This window comes from Leishmania braziliensis, chromosome 5 (assembly GCF_000002845.2).
Source record: "Leishmania braziliensis MHOM/BR/75/M2904 complete genome, chromosome 5".
Lineage (NCBI taxonomy): Eukaryota > Euglenozoa > Kinetoplastea > Trypanosomatida > Trypanosomatidae > Leishmania > Leishmania braziliensis.
This window is the reverse complement of record NC_009298.2, coordinates 368,275-388,336: the sequence shown is the minus strand read 5'-3', so window position 1 is coordinate 388,336 and position 20,062 is coordinate 368,275. Positions and strand designations below refer to the sequence as shown.

The 20,062-nt window shown below is 54.9% G+C and overlaps 7 protein-coding genes across 7 annotated transcripts; 3 read left to right on the top strand and 4 right to left on the bottom strand.

Annotated features, from left to right (window-relative positions):
• Positions 1-3,372: 3,372 nt before the first annotated feature.
• On the bottom strand, positions 3,373-5,550 carry LBRM_05_1080 (conserved hypothetical protein; the record flags this gene model as incomplete). Its single annotated transcript, XM_001561872.2, has 1 exon — positions 3,373-5,550. One exon carries the CDS (start codon positions 5,548-5,550, stop codon positions 3,373-3,375), a length of 2,178 nt encoding a protein of 725 aa, XP_001561922.2.
• Positions 5,551-6,875: 1,325 nt separating this feature from the next.
• On the bottom strand, positions 6,876-8,393 carry LBRM_05_1070 (conserved hypothetical protein; the record flags this gene model as incomplete). The annotated part of the gene is made up of 1 exon (XM_001561871.1): positions 6,876-8,393. One exon carries the CDS (start codon positions 8,391-8,393, stop codon positions 6,876-6,878), a length of 1,518 nt encoding a protein of 505 aa, XP_001561921.1.
• A 749-nt stretch (positions 8,394-9,142) lies between these two features.
• Positions 9,143-10,579, bottom strand: LBRM_05_1060 (putative ATPase; the record flags this gene model as incomplete). The annotated part of the gene is made up of 1 exon (XM_001561870.1): positions 9,143-10,579. The coding sequence occupies one exon, from the start codon at positions 10,577-10,579 to the stop codon at positions 9,143-9,145; it is 1,437 nt and encodes a 478-aa protein (XP_001561920.1).
• Positions 10,580-11,540: 961 nt separating this feature from the next.
• LBRM_05_1050 (hypothetical protein, unknown function) lies at positions 11,541-13,094 on the bottom strand (the record flags this gene model as incomplete). Its single annotated transcript, XM_001561869.1, has 1 exon — positions 11,541-13,094. The coding sequence occupies one exon, from the start codon at positions 13,092-13,094 to the stop codon at positions 11,541-11,543; it is 1,554 nt and encodes a 517-aa protein (XP_001561919.1).
• Positions 13,095-14,323: 1,229 nt separating this feature from the next.
• Positions 14,324-15,400, top strand: LBRM_05_1040 (stomatin-like protein; the record flags this gene model as incomplete). The annotated part of the gene is made up of 1 exon (XM_001561868.2): positions 14,324-15,400. The coding sequence occupies one exon, from the start codon at positions 14,324-14,326 to the stop codon at positions 15,398-15,400; it is 1,077 nt and encodes a 358-aa protein (XP_001561918.2).
• Positions 15,401-15,890: 490 nt separating this feature from the next.
• Positions 15,891-16,328, top strand: LBRM_05_1030 (conserved hypothetical protein; the record flags this gene model as incomplete). The annotated part of the gene is made up of 1 exon (XM_001561867.1): positions 15,891-16,328. The coding sequence occupies one exon, from the start codon at positions 15,891-15,893 to the stop codon at positions 16,326-16,328; it is 438 nt and encodes a 145-aa protein (XP_001561917.1).
• A 727-nt stretch (positions 16,329-17,055) lies between these two features.
• On the top strand, positions 17,056-19,599 carry LBRM_05_1020 (conserved hypothetical protein; the record flags this gene model as incomplete). The annotated part of the gene is made up of 1 exon (XM_001561866.2): positions 17,056-19,599. The coding sequence occupies one exon, from the start codon at positions 17,056-17,058 to the stop codon at positions 19,597-19,599; it is 2,544 nt and encodes an 847-aa protein (XP_001561916.1).
• Between the last annotated feature and the right edge of the window lie 463 nt (positions 19,600-20,062).

Below are 20,062 nucleotides of genomic sequence, written 5' to 3'. Positions count from 1 at the left end.
GAATGCATTAAATGCCATGAGGTTTTACTCACAACGATTTTTGCAAAGACTTCACCGTGAAGGGGGGGGAACCCACAGAGGAGGAAAGAACAGCGTTCGACACCTGATGAGGAGCAGCGAAGAGAGAAGAGAGGAGAGGGGTGGGGAGTAACGATTAAGGGTGTTCGATACGTGCGTGGGCAGCGCGAGAGGCAAAGACGTGCATCGTGGAGTGATCTAAATGACATACACGTTTGCCAGCGATGCGTTACCCACACCACCACGCCGCCATCACCTATTCCCCCCCTTTTCCCCGCTGTTTGCGCTTTTACGAGCACCCCCCTCCCCTCCTCCTCTCCACCCCTCTCCTCCCCTCCCCCACATCCACTGGGACAAGAACGACCATGTCGATTGGCCACACTCGTCAACAGCGCGGAGAAAAGCGAGCAACACAGAGAGAGAGAGAGGCAACGACCCGTGACAACGACGACATAAGGAGAAGCCATCATACACACACGCACACACCGCAGCCAATCATGGTCATACACGGTTCAGTCCACCGTGCAGTGTATATATATGTGTGTGTGATTGTGTGTGTGTGTGTGTGTGTGTGTGTGTGGGTGGGTGGGTGGGTGGGAGGCAGACATATCGCCTCTTGCAAACCTCACAAGAGGAGAAGGAAAAGAGAGAGAGAGAGAGAGCGGAGTACGTGCAGTCACGCAGACGGCTACACACACGTACACCCACAGACGCACGGCTAATGTACATGGCCCATTAAAATCGTGCGAGTCACGCGGAGTGAACACGATAAACTGAGAAGATGATAAGCCAAACACAAGAGGGAGAAGCGCAGGGCGTAACACCGCACGGATACAAAAGACACCGCTTCCGCAGAACTTCGCGCCACTGGCGAGGGAGGGAGAGAGAGAGAAAGACAGAGGTGGAGGGAGGGGGGGGGAAGAAGGTGATGTGGGTTGCTGGCAGCTCCGGCTAGTGGAATGCGCTTCCTCAGCGCCCCGCCACTATGTGGGGAGGACAAATGCCGCCGCGCCTTCGCCACCGCCGCGGGTCTCGCTTACCTTTTAAGCGAGCCTTTGGCCGGGACCAGACATCGTCCCACTACCAGCGACGGGAGTAGCACCGACGGGACCCTGGCCGAGCTGAACTCCAACATCTCTTTTGTGGAAGAGAACACACGCAGAGATTACGCTGCTCGCAAGACATGCCGTGACACCTTCTTGCACCTCCTGCGAGTGTGCCCACGCTTAGTGGCGGGGGCCCCTTGTTGCGCAGTTTGTGTAGACAGCGCCACCCCGCTTCACAACCTCCGGGCAAAGTGGCCTGTCGGTAGGCTTGCCTCCTCACAAGCCGGGAGCCGGGATGGCCGCCTGGCGACACGTCGACTGGAACAAAATTCAGAGGAAGCGGAAAATCCACACGGCAAACGAGAACAGCACCTGCACGGAGCGTCGACGAAACAATGGGCAAGTGTCGTGCAGGCCCAGACACCGAGGGGGGAGGGAGAGGAGGAGGAGGAGAAAGTCATGGCCGCATGTGCGGCCGTCACGAGCGCAACGTCGACGCACAAGTGTGCCGTGTCTTCGAGCGAAAGGGGGCAGAGAGAGAGGAAAAACTGGTCTTCTCGCCTTCCCACCGCGTGGCGGAGGAAGAAGAGAAGGGAGAGGGGGCAACTCCATGAACGCCGACCGTGCGCCGTCGCGTCTTGTTCGGCATACCCGGCGAAAGAGGGGGAAGAAGGCGGGAGTCGGGCTGGCGGCCGTTTTTTCCAAACTCTTCTCAAGTCGGTGGTGTTTTGGCGGGGCGGGGCTGTACCACCTCAGCCCACATTGTGTTGCGCAGGGGTGTGAATAGACGATGGGGTAAAGGGGAAGAGGGCCCCCCCCCCTCCATGCAAACGTAATCGCCCCTGTGCCGCCCTGTCTGATCCTCGCTCGAGATCGATTTACCACTACTAAGCGACACGCACGGGTGTGCTTTTTGTTTTCCGCTTCTTTGTCGCGGGGTGAGCCCTCTCGTTGGGAACGTTAACGAGGGGCTCTTGTGTGTGGGTGTGTGTGGGTGTGTGTGGGTGTGTGTGGGTGTGTGTGGGTGTGTGTGGGTGTGTGTGGGTGTGTGTGCGTGTGTGTGTGCGTGTGTGTGGGTGTGTGTGGGTGTGTGTGGGTGTGTGTGGGTGTGTGTGCGTGTGTGTGCGTGTGTGTGGGTGTGTGTGCGTGTGTGTGGGAGGGGGGTGGAGGGGCAGCAAACAGCGGGGGGATCAGAATAGATACAATGAAGAGACAAGCGGGGGAGATGGAATGGTGGACGAGAAGGGGAAATCGACTTGCTCCTGTAACTGCCTCGCCTGTGTATGGTGGGCATGCAACTGGAGTTGGCAGAGACATCGCCGGTGTCTGCAGGAGAGTCCCTCCCTTCCCTTCGCCCCTTCCACAATGGGCAACGCTGCCACGAAAGCGAAAACAGAAAAGGAGAAAAGGCGGCCGCAGAGGGGAGAGTGAGAGAGGGAGCGGGGGACGGACCAAGACAGTGAAGGAAGCGAAGGAATACACACACACACACACACCGCACTCAGGCTGTATGAGATGTCGGTGCATCCTTTCCCGCGTATGTTTTGTTTGTTTTGTTTTTGTTTCTCTCGTCGTTGTGCTTGGCTATACACACACATACACAGGCGTGCTTCTGCTCCTGCGGCTGTACATAATCAGTCATCATCGAACATCATCATCACATTCAGCGCATCCGTCAAGGCCATCTACTGCATCAGCAACAGCGCCCACCAAAGAGGTTGAAGAAGAGGGCGGATTCAGGTAAACCCTCAACGAAAAACAAAAAAAGAGAGGAGAGGAGGAGGGAGGGGGCACACACACACACGTATAGGACAAGCCACAGCGGCAATCAACACAGCAGAAGAAAGAGGAAAGACGAACAGGCGCACGTGTGTCGCTACGTGGTCGTGTGTGTGTGTGTGTGTGTGTGTGTGTGTGTGTGTGTGCCTGTCTGTCACTGTGTCTTCTGAGTAAACGAGGCGACGACAGCCCACCGCATGAAACCATACATTTTGGGGGGAACGAATGGACGAGAAAACGAAGAGGGAAGGCGGTGTCCTTCTAAGGAGGGCCATGGCACAGGATGAGGGTGGGGAAAGGGGGGCATGGACAGGTGGAACGAGGGCAGCGAATGTTTGCTGCTATGTACATAACGCTCACACACACACACACACACACACATGCAGCAGCAGCAGGAGAGGGAAAAGAATGTGGGGGTGCAAGGAGACGGAGGACACCCGTAGTGCCTCTATGAGCACAGGGAGGGAGAGGAGCCTGCATGTTTGCCTGTGCTTTACAATTGCCATTGCTTTTCCTTCCTTAGAGAACCTTACTCCTCCACCTCTGCTTCGTCGCGGCGTGTCTTGGCGTCGTACAGGGGCTGTAGCTCCGGCCGCGGCTCCAACGTTGGCGGGGGCGGCGTCGGTGCGCGCTGCGGGGCAACGGTGGCGCTGGGCAGCAGTTGTGCGGCGCGGCGCTGCTGTACATTGGCGGCCGCCATCGCCGTCATGGCGTCGGTCGAGATGGCAGTCACGTCGGACAGTGGTACCGCCATGTACGTCGTCGTCATCGGCTCTCGCGACTCCGCTGAGAGTTGCTGCAGTTTGTACTGTAACTGCGCCATCGTCTCGCGATGCACCTCCTGGGCATACATCCACACGGACTCCTCAGCGTTGCCGTGCATGGGGTTGCATCGCATTGAGGGCAGCAAAAGAGCCATGAACTTCGTAGAGGTAAGCTGCAGGCGGAGAGTGGGCCCGACGGCGTCAACCACGTCACCGCTCACGGACGAGTCCTCGCTGATGCGCACTGCGGGAAGGCGGCTTTGCTGGTGACGTTCGTCCGGGCTGCTGCTCTGTAGGGACTTCTCCAAAACCACTACCGGTTGCGCGCCTGGCGCCTCCAGCAGAATCATCAGACGCGTGACGGACGGCTTTAGTGTAACCGACTCCGACGGCAAATGCACGCGCTTGCCGACCCCGTCCACGAGGATGGGGAGAATGGTCACTTCCGTGATGACATCGGGGTTGGCGTCGTCGTAGCGCATCGACTGCACCTCCACACCCCTCAGCTCCACCCCCTTTAGCTCCACTCCGCCAATCACCACGTCCTTGGCCGCGGACGCCAGGGAGGCCACCCACCGCAGCAGCGGGGCGTAGTTGGCGACCTTGATGAGGTCCGCCATGGTGCAGCCGGTGCAGCCGGGGCCAAACTCCATCGGCACCCGCGTCAAGCCGCTGGGCTGCGGTGGTACCACCAGCTCCATATGTGGCACCATGCGAGTCGTGACTTTGAGCATGCTCGGCACCCACGCCTTATCCTCCGTTGAGTAGGCCCCCTCTTGCTGGAATGTGCCCGCCTTGAGACCGCAGCGGTGCACGTACACGCCGGCGCCCACCGGCGCACCCTTTTCAAAGTTGCCGATGTAACGCACCGTGCCGGACGCGAGGCGCCATTCACCCGATACAAACTCGTTGTGGTGGAAGGCACCAATAAAGGAGGAGCCGTCCAGCAGGTGGTACGTGCCGCCCCCGTGCTTTTCATCCTTCACCCAAGCCCCATCGTAGCTGCTGCCGTCGGCGTAGACATAGCGACCCTTGCCGCTGCGCTTGCCGTGCACCCACCACCCAATGTAGCGGGAGCCGTCCGGGTACACCATTCGGCCGTAGCCGTGGCGCATGTTGCGGAACCACTCGCCGCAGTAAAGCGCGCCACCCTTGGGCCACCAGTAGACGCCGCGGCCGTCGCGCTGGTTCTCTTTGTACTCGCCCGTGTAGCAGTCACCGGAGGGGAAGAGCGTCTGACCGAGGCCCTGCTTTGTTCCGTCCGGCAGGCGCGGCCCCACGTACACGCCGAGCTCGCCAATCCGCTTTACCACCCCCACACCCCCATCCCCCCACTCGCTGTGGTAGTCTTCCAGCGTGTCGTATACAAGCTCCTCTGGCATCGGCTCCACCGCCTCCTCCTCTTCGCTCTCCTCGTCCTCGTCGATGTCGCCGCCGCCGTTGGCCATCGCACGCTCCGCCAGCCGCTTCGCTTTCTCGTTCTCGCGCTGCTTCTGCCGCTCCGCCACCTCAGCAGCCGTGGGCAGCTCCAGAGACATCTCCGCCCACCGGTCGTACACCACGACCTCGATCGACTCGGCATCGAAGAAGGCGGCGCGCTTCATGCGCTTCACGATGTACTCGACAAGCATGAAGTGGTTGTTCAGTGTCGCCCACTGCAGCAGCGTCTGCTGCGTCACTGGATCCTTCTCCAGCAGCATCCCCTGCAGATCCTCCTCCTCCATGTCGTTGAGGAAGCGGATCAGCTGGCCAAGTCGTGGGGCGGACTTTTTCAGCTTCACGTAGTCGGCAGGGCGGCCTCCGTGGGCTGTGTCGTTGCTGGCCATGTCCACCTCCTCATCGTCTGTATCATCCTCTCCGCTGTCCGCATGGTTGTAGGTGGGGTGAATCAGCTGCCACATCTGCGGTAGCTCCACCCCCGCCTCGCTGCCATCGTCAGACATTGTTTTTCGGCTTTGTGTGTGTGTGTGTGTAATGCGGTGCGCAGGCTGTGAAAGAGTTGTGCTCGTGTTGTGCCTGCTGCTGCCCTCCAATGAGACTGTGGGCAAAGAGACCCCTGAAGTCGAGCAACAACAACAACAACGAGAGAGAGAGAACACATGCAGGGGAGGCCGTCAAAGAATAGAAGGGAGCAGTGGGTGGAAATGGCCGCACACGTGGATAGAGGAAGGTGAGCCGAAGGACAAGAGTCACACAAACACATTGAAGGGAGGCATGATAGAGGAGGAAGTGAGGGAAATATCGCACCCACCCCCCTTTCCCTCCAGCTGCTTGCCCCTCCCCTCACCCCCCCTCCCCGCCCCTCTCTCTTGACCACCGCCGACCGTGGAGAGACGCGCAGTTGCCCTTTCCTGCTTTTCACATTTCTGTTCAGTTTCTTTTTTTGGCGCTCATCAGCAACAAGGAACACCGCGAAGAAAAGGAGAAGTGAGAAGGGGAGAAGGACATGAGAGGAGCGCACAGGCAAGCTCACAAACATTCCGCTCCACCATAAATACGCACACACACAAACATGCCGACACAGGCACATATCAACAGCTTAGTCAAAGAGGGCCCTGTGCGACCGTGCGTGTCCGCTCGTGTGCGACCAAATCGAAATTGGAGAGAGGCGCAGAGATGCTGAAAGAATAAGGCAAAAAAAAAAACGCGAAACAGAATAATAATAAAAAGACGGAGGAGCTGCAGTGCAGCGCAGTTCCTGTGCGAAGTGGGACGGTATGAATTGAGAGGGGTGGATGCAGGAGGAGTGACGAAGGAGAAAAGGAGACCTCCACCCCGATGGGGAAAGAAGCACAGAGAAAGCGAGGGACACCGGAGAAGAGTAACCTCGTGAACCCTGCCGCCAATCCTTCACCGGGGGGAGGAAACAAGTTTAAAGCGGCATGTACATAAATAGCCTGCGTGGGTATATCCTACGGGCACGTACCCCCTCTCTCCCCTTTTTATGCAGGCCAACCCCCAACCGCTGCTGAGCCGCCGCCCAAAAAAAAAAAGAAAAAGTGGGGAAAACGAACACACATACACACACAGACAACAGCGGGAAAAAATATATATATAACACACACAAGAGGTGCTGAACTGCTTCGAGGTCGTCTGAACACGCAGGCGCACGTACACGTCCTGCTCCCTCTCTGCGTTCGGCTCCTTCGTCACCTTCCACACCCACCCACCCCCTCCTCTCCTCACCTTCAAGAGAGAGAGAGACGCACGCCCTACACAAGAGAAAAAACTACACATGAAAACACACGAACGACCGCACACGATCCACTTATGCGGCGTCTGAGTCCGGGCTCACCGGGATCTGGCGAGAGAAGTGCAGCCGCTCGCGCTTGTCTGCCTCGAAGTCGAAGTGCTCTAGCGGGATCGTCTTGGAATACCCCATGGCCTTTGCGTTCAGCCCCAGCTCACGCAGCTCGAACCTCAACACATCATGGACGTCGACATGAGTGAAGGTTTCCTTGTCTGCCTCGTGGAAGACGCTCCGAAGCGAGCGGTGACTGCGATCCTTGACAGGTCGGTGGCCGGTGCTGGCAGACAAACCGAAGTGGTAGCGCAGCGGCAAGTGGATTGGGTACACCTCACCGCACATGGTCTCCGTGTACGTGCGCACAACCTCCACCTCATGTGTCGCCTTGCCCGTCTCGTCCACTACCGATGACACCTCGCGCTTCGCAACATCCTCGCGGCGGATGATGACGGTCAGCTTCTTTTGGTAGTAGCGCACGATCAGCTCCAGCGGTTCCTCGGCGGCAGTGGTGACCTTGGTGGCCTCGTCCATCAAATGCGCCTTGGGGTCATACGGCTTCGTGCCCTTCTGACGGAAGTCGTACGTGCACCGCAGCACATCCACCGACTTGCGGAAATTTTCGCGTGTCGGGTCAAAGTTGTTCACCACTGTCGACTCTGAGCTGACTGTGTGGTTCGGCAAGTTCAGTAATAGGTAGATGCTGGAGGTGTGGTGGTGATGCTGCACAGCGTCGCCTTCCAGCTGGCGCTCATCCAGGTGCTCCTTTTCATCTCCTACGGAGTCGAGAATGAGGCCAAAGCCTTTGAAGTCCGAGAACTTTACGCCCATGATGCGCGGCTCCCTATCGGACTCGTCGACAGAGGTGCCCCGCTTGAAGAGTCGCTTGAACAGCTCCTCGCGCTTCTTCTTCTTCGCAGTGCGGCGCTCCTTTGCCTGCTGTCGCTCCTGCATCTCCTGCACTGTCAGATCATCTTCATCCACCCCTTCGTCGTCGTCATCGTCGCCACCGTTGAGCAGGAAGTCGGCCACACGCCACGGATTCTCGGCGTCCAGCATCTCGTCCCGAAGCTCTGGAGAGAGGGACTTAGAGTACTTGACAACGTGCTGATGATCGTCACCTATGGGCTGGTCCAGGTACCAAAAGGCCATGCCGTCGCCGCCCTGGTAGTGGGCGGAACTACCGCTCATGTCAGCCGCCGGCGGTGGTGGCCGAATGGAGAAGCGCACGCGAGCCTCCCAATTGTCGTGATCCAGTGGTGCTGTGTTGAAGGCAAACCCGTGGTCATCCAGCTCATTCGTGGTGAGGCGAAGAAAGCGTTCGTTGGCGACCGCCGACCCGCCAATCATGTAATGTGGGACGCCCTCCTCCCACCAGTCGTTCACTAGCGGCTCTTGAAAGCTGTGCTCGTGTAGCAACGGACCGCGTATCACTCCAGGCGGCAGATCATCGTTTACACGGGCTGCAGCGGCGTTGCTAGCGCACGCGCAGCCGCACAGAAAAAGTGCCAGCGGTATCACTGCAAGCCTGGCAGCCTCCATAGCCCTGACGCTGGTTCCTTTTGCTGTTATTGTTTGGTGTGGCTACTCCAAAGGAAAAAAACCGCTGTGACGATGAAGTGCGCTCGCTGCGCAATGCTAATAAGTACAACGAGTGAGAAGCTACGTTGAGAATTCTCCAGAGAAAAACACAGACAAGCAAACAGGGGGAGTCTTGAAGCCCGGCGGTGGAATAGCAGGCGCCGTAGGGTAGACCGAGAAGGTCGAGCACGGAACAGCGTGCACGCCAGAAAAAAAAATGCGTCGTTTTTTCTTTTCTCAGCGAACCCTTGCATCTGTATGCGAGACAACTATACGCACTCGAAGCCCCGCTCCCTGCTGGACACGGGCAACGGAAGGGGCTATACGGAGTAAAGGAAGGTCACTTTATAAGGCACAACAGGTGGGAAGAAGAACCAACGAAAAGGGAGAAGCAAAAAGCGCGTGTACTTCTTTTCATCTCTTTGCTGTGGTAGTGGTGGTTCGCTTTCACGTCAGCCTTCTATTGAGCTCTCGGCTTGGCTCCATTTCTATTTCTTCTCCTGCTTTTTATTTCAGCTTTTCATAGCCACCGTAAGTATGTAATATGAGGAATACATATATATATATATATGCATATGTGTGTGTAGAGTATGCGTGCCTCGCTCGTTTGTGAATGTTCCCCACAGTAAGCGTATTGTGGCTGTTTCGATTTCAGAGTCTTGCTATTCATGGAAAAGGGGGGGAGGTGCAAGAATCAACGGAGCTGCATATTATCGCGTAGATAAATCCACATCCTGCTGCTCATGCGGGATCTCAAGATACTCCTTCGTACGCATTTCGAACAAACGCGACACGCACCGGTCCATTTGAAACGCACTATCATCAGCATCCATTAGTTTATTACCGCTTTCACGCTCGAACTCGGAAAGACTATCGAATCGCGGAGCATCGCCTTCTATTCTGCCGGCGGCCTCTCCTCTCGGAGCTTGCAGCTGCAGCAGCTCAACCGCGGCGTGAATCATGACCTTGCACTTGTGCTCGTACAGCGTATCGATAAGCAGGAGAAACCGGTTCTTCACATCGCTGTTCTCGTACGGAAACTGGGGAACACCATTGATGAAGATTGTATGAAACGCCCTGGCAATGACCTCGTAGTCTGCCGTAGACTTTTCACCGCCGCACAGCTCCAAGAAGTGGAAGTAGCAAACGCCCCCGCACGCCCGCGGCACAATTACATCCCGTCCAAACACCTCGAGCTTCCGCTCCGTTGCAGGCATCGCCTTGCACATCTCAAGAAATAGCTTTTCGAACTTGGAGTGGTTCTCATCATTCATCGGGGTGAGGTAGGTGTCCGCCTGGTGCCCAAGCAACCGATGATCGATATTGCTCTTCATATGATGAATGATGCACTGCTTCTTCACTAAATCAATGAAAGGGATGAACCCGCCACGGTTCAGACCATCCTTGTACAAGTCGTCAACGGGGCGGTTTGAAGTGAAGATGACCACAAGACCGATCTTGTAGAATGAATGGAAAAGACGCTTGAGAATCATTGCGTGTGCCACATCAGAGACGGCCACCTCGTCGAAACAAAGAAGATCAACATCGCTGATCATTCGCTGCGCCACCTCGTCAAACAGATTAATCTCGGCATCAGGGGTTCGGCGAAGATCATCCCTGACGTTGTAGCTCACCATGTTTGACCGGCGTGTAGGGTCTTGCATCTCCTCCTTGGACTTGTAGCGGATCAACTTTGAGGTCTTCTGCATATCCAGCATGAACTGATGAAAGTGAAGGCGCCGCTTGCGGATCTCGGGGGGCGCATTATCGTACAGCAAATCCATGAGCATAGTTTTCCCGCATCCCACCCCGCCCCATACATACAGCCCCTTCACATGCGACAGGGGATGGTATACCGCCTTGTTGTCATCGCTAATGGCCTGCTCCACTTTTTTCTCTTGCTCACGACGAAGAAAAAAGGATGGGATAATTCCCAGACGATTAGGAGGTCGAAGCTCCACTCGCCGCTTCGGAACAGCGGTGCTCTTACTGTCCTTTGCGTACTTCACCAAATCATCGTGAAGACGATCGAACACAGGCAGGGCACTAACCTGATTCTCATCGTTTGAGATGTCGCCTCTTAACAGAAGCTGCCGGTAGCCTTCAGAAGGTCGGAGAGAAAGGAAAAAAAACGCTCGCCGAAACATACTGCTAAGGATACTCTACGAGAAAGAAAGCAACGAAAAAAAAAACTACTCAACACACGATTGGAAATAATTAAAAACAGAAAATAAAAAATATATAAACAAAAACGCCACAGCGAAATTTTATACTGTGTGTCTGTAGATCGCCAGTTCCCCCAGAGGGTAGTCAAGGAAGAAGTACACGATAAAAAAGTCATTACAAGAGAAAACCTTCATGGAACAGTCCTCAATGAAAAACCAGTATGATTTCCAATACAGGCGAGTCTGGCGCTACGAGCGCAGTTCAAGGGACATCACAAATGAGGCGATAACGCACAACTCCGCAAAACCGATGACGGTACATTTCTATCTTTTTAATCCTGGAAAACTCTATGGTAAGTGTTCAAAAAAAGGGGCTCTCAAGGTCACGAGATGAGGCATTTCTTCCTCATGGCAGCTCTGCCATGCAAGAGCTAAACTCTATCCAGCCTGCCCCAGGTCCATCGCGTTGTGCGAAGCTGCAGCGGGCACGCGTTGCGGCAATGCGCCGACTCAGTCATCTTGGCGCAGTCCCCGCCCCAAACCCCACCCCATCTCTTAGGCCACCGCGCAGCCGCCCCCATTGTCCTGGTCGCCACCCGGTGCATTCCTAAGGGTGGCGCGGGTGCCCCACATCAGTGGCCACCCGGGGCTGGGTGAAGTGCGGCCGGGTCGCGCTGACACGACGTCGTCCAGGACCTGGCCGCCGGCATTGGCAACAGCACATTTCTATGCCGTGGGCGCTTGACCCTGTCACCGCCAGGGGCGATTCGACATTGGCAGGGATAGGCGCTGCTCAGCCTTCCCACAAAAAGTGGGGGTACTGGGCACTGATGCCGTGCCGTGGCGTCCCCTCGTCATCAGGGACACACAAAGCAAGGAAAAGAAAACGAAAAAGATACCACTCATTCAGGTGTAATGTGCGCCGTCCGTGACAGCGTAGTGCTTACTGCGAATGGTGTTCGTCGATACTGTAGGGGGTATAGTCAGCCGCAACACGGCGTGCAGCTTTGAGGAAAACATCTCGCGTAATCTCTGCCATATTCTCGCTTTCATACATGTCAAGGATTGTGGAGAGTGGAATTTCAGCGTTTAGAGTGGAGATACTTATATCTGCCGGGTCCGATATTACTGGTACCTTCTCGCTCTCTTCCGTGAAAAGCTTAATGCCCTCCAACGTGGCCTGGTAACGACGGTGTTCGATCCAGGCTCGGCGCGCATACGACTGCAGAAAGCAGCGATTGTAGTGCTCCTGAAAGCACTTGGCCATCCACGAGCCGTCAGCAGTTAACCGTTCCTCGTAGTAGCCTTGCCGCTGACTGTGAAACCTTTCCGTGTCTGCTCGAATCTTCGCCGAGTGACGAACCGCTCGGGCCTCTAGCAAATCCTCATAAAAGCTCTTGCGCCTCTTTGTAAAGTCATGCACCTCATCTCGCACAACCTTTTCGTAGAAGCAGGTTCGCTGCACTACGTAGCTACGAATATCCTGATCGGAGAGGTCGTTCCCAATACCAGCAGCATTGCCAAAGTCACGCAGAGTGTCATCGATCTCCATTTCCTGCATGATCTCAATCACATTCATGCTTATCTGCTTCGCTGTGGCCTCACCATCAGCACCTACTGAATCATTTTTCTTCGCGCGCGCACGGTATGCCAGAAGTGCGTTGTGATACTTCTCCACATCCGCGTGTAAGCGGACTTCATATTCGGTTTCCCTAGCTTTTGTGAACTGGATCACATCGTTGTTAAGGTCGCTCTTGTACTTCTCTGCCTCCAAGCGCTGTATCTCGTCATGAATTTCTTTTTGCTCGCGCCGAAACTCCTCTGTTTCCTCGTTGAGACGCTGGGTGTAATGCGTACGACGCTTGAGAACAAAATTTTCCACTTCAACCTGCTGCTCTTGAAGCATACGCCCTTCATAAGCCGTATTGACAGCTTCAAAGAAGCTGCCAGTCGCACGAAGTATGCCAGCGGTGGGATCGGCAGCGTCCCTGTCAGACCCAAAGAGAAAGTTCTGCTGTCCGGCAGACACAGAGTTCAGAAGCTCCTTCAAGATCTTTTGTGGAAGAATATGCGTTCTAGTTTCCCTTGTGTTGTCGATAATAAGCGGCTGCTGCGAAGTGGTAGACCTCTCCATTACGACATTATCCGCACTGTTTTCAGTGCTAGCCGCGAGATTTGGTGGCACGGCAGCCTTCTCCCCTTTGCCTTGTCGTGAAAGCAGCGCGCTCGTCTTCGTTGCGAGCCGTGGAACGGCGAGGCGAGACGTCCGAAACATGGCTTTACTTTTGGCCAGGAAAAACGAGAGCACGAATGTAGCACTGACTGTGAATGGCGAGTTGGAGCAAGCCACTGCAAGAGGGAAAGCAGCAGAGAGAACAGAAGAGGAAGAGTGGTTGGAGAAAAAAGGATGAAATCGATTCCGATAAAGAATCAGTAGATTAAAAGGTATTGGAGAAAATGGGAGTGCCCGCTCCCCTCGCAGATTCCACTCAGCCATGCGCACCCTGCAGACTCGGTGTGCACTGCCACTGTCTTTCTCAAGTCCCCTCAAGTTGAAATAAGCTCCCAATAGTAAAACGCCTCATCTCCGATTAACGAAGACTTGCGAATGCATTTATCAATTTTGTTCAACACCTGTCAAGACAGCACCTTGAGACGCAGCGTTGGGCAGCTTTGCGCCCACCTTCTCCCCCCCCCCCCCTCTCCTCAACCTAACATCACCTTTCTGCAAAATCAACAACACATCGCTGACAAAAGGGGACGCCACGGCACGGCATCAGTGCCCAGTACCCCCACTTTTTGTGGGAAGGCTGAGCAGCGCCTATCCCTGCCAATGTCGAATCGCCCCTGGCGGTGACAGGGTCAAGCGCCCACGGCATAGAAATGTGCTGTTGCCAATGCCGGCGGCCAGGTCCTGGACGACGTCGTGTCAGCGCGACCCGGCCGCACTTCACCCAGCCCCGGGTGGCCACTGATGTGGGGCACCCGCGCCACCCTTAGGAATGCACCGGGTGGCGACCAGGACAATGGGGGCGGCTGCGCGGTGGCCTAAGAGATGGGGTGGGGTTTGGGGCGGGGACTGCGCCAAGATGACTGAGTCGGCGCATTGCCGCAACGCGTGCCCGCTGCAGCTTCGCACAACGCGATGGACCTGGGGCAGGCTGGATAGAGTTTAGCTCTTGCATGGCAGAGCCGCCATGAGGACGAAAGAAAAAGAACGTTGTGCTTTATGTGGAATTGTCGCAATTTTCAAGGCGAGGCGCTAAGCCATGTAAACAGCGAGCTAGTTCTCCCCAACAATGGAAGTTTCGCTAGATGGCAAAGGCAACACGCGCGCACTTGCACTTTGACTCGGTATTCTATTCAATTCGACCCATTTGAAACCTCATCTTTGGTTATTATTATGCAAACCAAATGTGCGTCGAACCGGGAGCCAGTTCAGATTCCATCTTGTCGTTCAAAATATCTACCCCTTTTCTCTATACGATCGAAAAGCAATACACACAGTGTTGCATTTCGCACTTTCTACTACCTGTTTTGCTATAGTGGCAGGAAGAGTGTTGGACAGAGAACAAAAGCTTTCTAACCCGCTGCTTTCATTCCTTTCCCCGCCTCAACTCCATACGCTAATGTGCAAACCCTCTTCTCCATTCCCCTCTTTTCCATTCTCTGTTTTTATTGATCTTAAAACTCAAGAGTTAAAGGCGAGTGGCAACGAAAAAAAAAATGATCCGTCGTCGACTTGTGCTTCTTCAGCAGTACGGGGCTCAAGGTAGCCCGTACCCCATGAACTCTACTCCTCAAGAACACCCTCCCGGAGGTAGTGCACCATCTCGCATGATGATGCAGCGCTCACAGAAAATGCTGCTTGATCCCAGCTCTTTCATTGAGCGCCCTCCGCGAAACACCTTTTTCAACATTGTCCCACAAGGACACGAATATGTTGTGGAGCGACTTGGTCGCTATCACCGCACACTGGACTCCGGATGGTGGATGGTGGTGCCCTTTATAGACAAGATTCGCTACAATTACAACGTGAAGGAGCAAGGTATCGAAATCCCGAATCAATCAGCAATCACATCTGACAATGTAATGGTGGAGATTGACGGTGTCCTTTTTCTCAAGATTGTGGATTCGTGCAAAGCCAGCTACAATATTGAGAACCCCGTGTTCAACTTAATTAACTTAGCTCAAACAACGATGCGCAGCGAGATTGGGCGGATGTCGCTTGATAGCCTGTTCAGGGAGCGCGCCAGTCTTAACCAAAGCACTGTGGAAGTGCTCCGTCGAGAAGCAAATGAGTGGGGTATTGAGTGCAAGCGCTACGAGATCCGAGATATTATGGTGAGCGAGCTGGTGCGCCGCTCGATGGATCTACAGGCTGAGGCAGAGCGAAAGAAGCGCAAGCTCATTTTAGAGAGCGAAGGTGAGTCGACTGCGACGATCAACCGTGCTAATGGTATGAAGATCGCGCAGCAGTACGTTGCAGACGCTGAAAAGTACACAGTGGAGCGGCATTCAGAAGGCAATGCTGCTGCCATTCGAGTCAAGGCAGCCGCGGTATCAGACAACATTGCTATCGTCTCCGAAGCGATTGAAAAGGCGAAGCACGGAAACGAGGCTATATCTCTCCGCGTTGCAGAAAGCTACATTGAGAAGTTTGGCGAACTGGCAAAAGAATCTAATACGGTGGTTATGTCTCACCCAGTGAACGACCCTGCGATGTTTGCAACCCAAGCACTCTCCGTGTTCAACACTGTTGCCACCTCGGCGACGAAGTCTTCGCCGATAACTGGGAAGTAGCTAGATGAAACTGGTTTTCCGACTAGTGTTTGTGTTTTGGTCTGTTTGTGTCGTGGTGGTGTGTTTCCCTGTGTTGTAACCTTCGCAGTAGTTCATTCAGGTGCACCCTGTGCCTCTCTAGCTCAAAGATTGACGAATAACGTGAAACACCTTCACTTTTTTTTTTCCTTGCTCAGTGAGGTACAACTAATGCAACACATTCGCTTGTGGCGTACCTGTGGCCCTCTCGTTTATTTTCCTTGGAAAAGCACTGCTACATTTGGCGATGATTGGGCTGAGCATGAATACATATCTATGTAGCATGGCTTATCCCTCCCAGTGCTTTAATCATCATAAAGGAGAGAGTACTGTGGCATCCCAATTACTCTTCTCTTTGCTACCATCATCATACTCCCCTCTCTTCGTCATACTGCTTCTCTCACTCTACTAGTTTCCAAACACAGCCGTCTACTTTCTTACGCTTTTCTTCACAGAAAAAAAAAACTGGAAGATGCAGTGCACTTTCCTTAAGCTCTCTGCTCGTCGCGGCGGTGCCTTTGCCCCTAGCCTTTTCCTCCATGCCGACTCTCAGCAGGTGCGCGTGTCGGACGCTGTGAAGCGTGTAGAAGCAGAAGAGTTTGCGAAAAACTACCAAATGAAACCTATGGCTGATCACCAACGCTCCTCATTCGAGTACAAGAGTAGCGCCAAGGGTGCGGAGGTTGGTGCCCGTAACGAGGCGGCGTTTATGAACTACGAGCCCTTCACTCCGAGGACCCTTTCGGGGCTCTTGGTGACTCCTGGCGATATCAATCTGTTGACCGTCTCACCGTTGTACTGCGCGCTGCTCTGCATCACTGCCGCTACATGGGGAGTTTTCTACTGGGATATGTATTGTTGCAAAAACTACGAAACAGTCCTCATTGCTAGGCCAAAGGCCATGCAGTAACGTGTCTTCCCTCTTTAAGCTCTCTGTGTACAAACTCACAGTCTGCGCGTCTCTTGCGCCGAGCATGTCTCGCGAGAATCATTAGTACCCAGTTTCTTTTTTTCTTTAGGAACACAGACTAGCTAGACTCTCATGATAGCGATTTTCTCCTTTTTTTTTCTCGCGATTCGCCTCATGGACTGCCTTCTGCATACAAAGGGGAAAAAACTCTGCAGTTGTGTGCTACCCAGTATCGAGGCGAGGAATCACAAGCAGAGAGAAAGAAAATTGTAGGTGGTAGTGCATCCCTATGGCAATAGCTGCTGTACTCTTAGCTGTCTGTCCTCTAACTGCTTTGTTATAGCGGGCTGATAGAAGTGTATCATCACCAACCATCCATGTTCACCTATCACTTTAAGCAAATGAACGCGAAGCTTCTCACACTTTCACCTCTCTCCTCACTTTTTTTTTTCGTTTGCTATTAGTGCAAAGCGATATGTGCAAGTCCGCTGTATTCCCCAGCCTGAAAGGAATCTGAATGGCCTCGTCGTCCGTTACCGCATCTAGGGCAGATCGGCTCCAGGCTCTCCTCCAGTCTCCCGATATACCCGCCTCCTTTTACACCAACACCACAACAGATGACAATGTGCTTGCAGTCGCCAAGGAATTTGACATCCTGTTCCACAAGTACTTTCCTGACCGCAAGCCACTGTTTCTCTCGCCAAGTAATGAGTGCCAGTGTCCAAAGATGATCTGCTCGTTTGTGCGGCCAACGTTGCTACCATACGACCAGCTTTTTGACTTGGAGGGGTCTTGCCAGTTCGTGGCCGACTATGTGCGCTACGAGCCTCTCTACGATCCATCCGTTTACGACGACGAGTACGACAGTACAGTGGAACAACTCCCGCAGCAAATTGTCTCGCCCGCAACGGCGCTGGACTGGCAGGTTGGAAACTGTTTTGAAATATCCCTTGTGCTCATATCTCTTCTCATTGGAGCCGGCTTCAATGCTTACATCGTCGTCGGCACCGCGACCAAGGCTGTTTGCTTGTCCGATCAGAAGAGCACCATGTGGGACGGTGAGCTGCCCAAGGAGGTCAACTCCGATGATGAAGTGGAGGATGATATGCCCAAAAATAACCCGTATATGGCCTTGATTCCAGAGAAGCTGACGCTGCGGCTGACGACAGATCCCGACCCAACACCGGTCAGCAGGATGGACAGTGTCATGATGAATCCGGATAACTATCCCAAGGTCACTGGCACCCCAAACGTGCGCGGCGGCACCGTCAAGCCGATTCACTCCTGGGTGCTCGTTCTTCCTGGCGGCAGGCGGTGTGTCTCCAAGGCGGTCTTTGTGGAGCCGTCCACAGGGAAGCTGATACCCTTCTCTGCCACCGACAATCGGTACACCTCCGTTGAGGCGCTCTTCAACCACCATGACTACTACGTGAATATGCGACCTGAGGCTCCTGTGAGCTCTCTCTCCCCCGACTTAGCCGACCGAAACCAGTGGGAAAGCCTTTTTTCGTATGCGAATCCTAGCGGCGACGAGGTGGAGGGCCTCGCGGGTACCTTATCGGCAACGCGACGTGCGTTCACAAACGACCTGGCCGCGACCATGACCACCGCCACAATGAATATGACCGAGGCATCTGACTCAAGGTGTCGGCGCATGTACATTCCCAATTTGTGGTCGAACGAGCTGATCCTGAGCCGGCAGCAGTACGAGAGTCGCTACCCCGGCGGATACAAGGAGATCATGTACGTCAACGCCGTGGTGCGCAGCTACGCACCCTACTCGCAGAGCGACTATCGAACTTTGGAGGTGGTAGTGCCAGACGCAGAGTACGCAGAGTTGCACGAGACACACGTCTTCTACGCCCACCGCGCCGACAAGCTCCGCCGCGCAACTGCCTCTCCCTCACCTACCCCACAGTCGCCTTCCAAGGAGTCCTCCATCTTACCCAGCCACTCGTCACTATCGCTGACGAAGGCGCCTACTGGTCCTCGCAGGATGGTAAAGTGGTACGAGAAGGGCCGCATGCACAACACGACAGTCGAAGGGCTGCGGGAGCTCATCTACGAGCCTGGTAAGCAGCGTACCATGAAATTTTACTGGAGAGCGCGCAGCGACGGCCTGTACTGCCGCACGGAGCTGCTGTACGACGCGAATACGGTACGTAAGGTGAAGGAGTTTTACAAGGGTCGTACCGACCGGCTGTGGTACCGCAGCTTCAGCTACGGCCGTCCGTCCACGATGCGTGAGAAGAACATGCACAGCCTCATTGTGCACGGCTCTAAGAGCGGCTCAACATTGCGCGAGTACCCACGACTGGACCCGGTGCGCGTCAGTCAGAAGTTTCAGCGAGATGAGCGTGTGTCGGCAAGCAAGGACGTGGCCAAGACGACTTTCCTGCGTCCTGCGTCGGAGGGCAAAAGCGGCGGCAGCAACAACACCCCTTCGGTGGGGGAGATGTGGGTCTTCTTTCATTACGACGCGGGCAGCATCCTCCGTCCATATCACATGTTCGCAAAGCCGTCGTCCTCAGTGGAGGAGTACATCGCCGCCTCCGCAGCGGGAAAGCCGGTAGAGCCGCCAGTGCGGGTGGTCTCGCTGCCCGGCGAGGGGCCGCCGAGCGAGCTCGACCTGTACAATGAGCGCAAGTGGCTGAGCGCTGGGGAAGCGACATGCTTGATGGAGCACCGGGCGAAGTTGGATGAGTGCATGGACATTCTCAATACCATCGAGCAGGACTACAAGGTGCAGCCTGTCATCAGTGTGTACGACACGCTGCGCAACAGGCCAAAGGAAACGGAGGCGGAGCGGGCAAGAAAGCTTGCCGAGGCCGCCCGTCGTGAGGAGTCACGCAAGGACTACCTTGCCCCCTATATCGCCAAGCTCGAGATGCCGGCTGACTTCGACGGCAACTATCTCAGCGTCCGCTTATCGGTGGTGCAGGCAAAGCAGGTGAGAGACGAGGCACTGCAGGAACTGAAGGAACGGCTTATCCAGCGAGGTCACATTATGCAGAGTCGCATGGACAAGGAAAAGGAGGAGTTCAACAAGCGGCAGCAGCTGTACCGCAAGAACTGCGATGCATCGGCGCTGGAGGGCGACAGGGACACTGAAGCCTTTGCCCTCTACTGCAAGGAGGCAACGTGGCGCATGAAGGTGCTGGATGACCGGCTGTTGCAGCACATCGATTATGCGAGTGAAAAGTACAATCAACTGGCTCGGCGACTCGCCGAAGACTCTCGTCTCTCCGCCTTGTACCACCCCAGCCACTAAGAAGCACACCAGCGAGCTCGCATGTAGTACGTGGGCGCGTGCCGGTCTCCATCAGCGATGGCGCGTTCGTGGGTGTGTCTGTGTTTTCGAGCTTCTCTATGAGCTCATCAGCATCACCTGGCGGTCTGTCTCTTTTGTTTCTCAGTGTCCTTGGCGATGCTCGTCGTGCTCTCTGTTATGTTCCCTCTTGTCCCCACTCCCATGATGTATAGCGGTTCCCTCCCTCCCTCGTGTGTGTGCGCTGTGTGTGTGTGTGTGTCCTCATGCGCCAGAGTCGATGTCGATTATATTTGTGAAACTGCACGGTCGCCACAAGCATCAAACCAAGAACAAATAGAGAGAGAGAACAAGAGAGAAAACACAGAAACCGCATCACATGGCGGGTGTTTCCTCTCTTCCACGCACCCCCCCCCCCCCCACACACACACATGCACAACGAGAAGAGATGGAGAAGGGGGGAAGA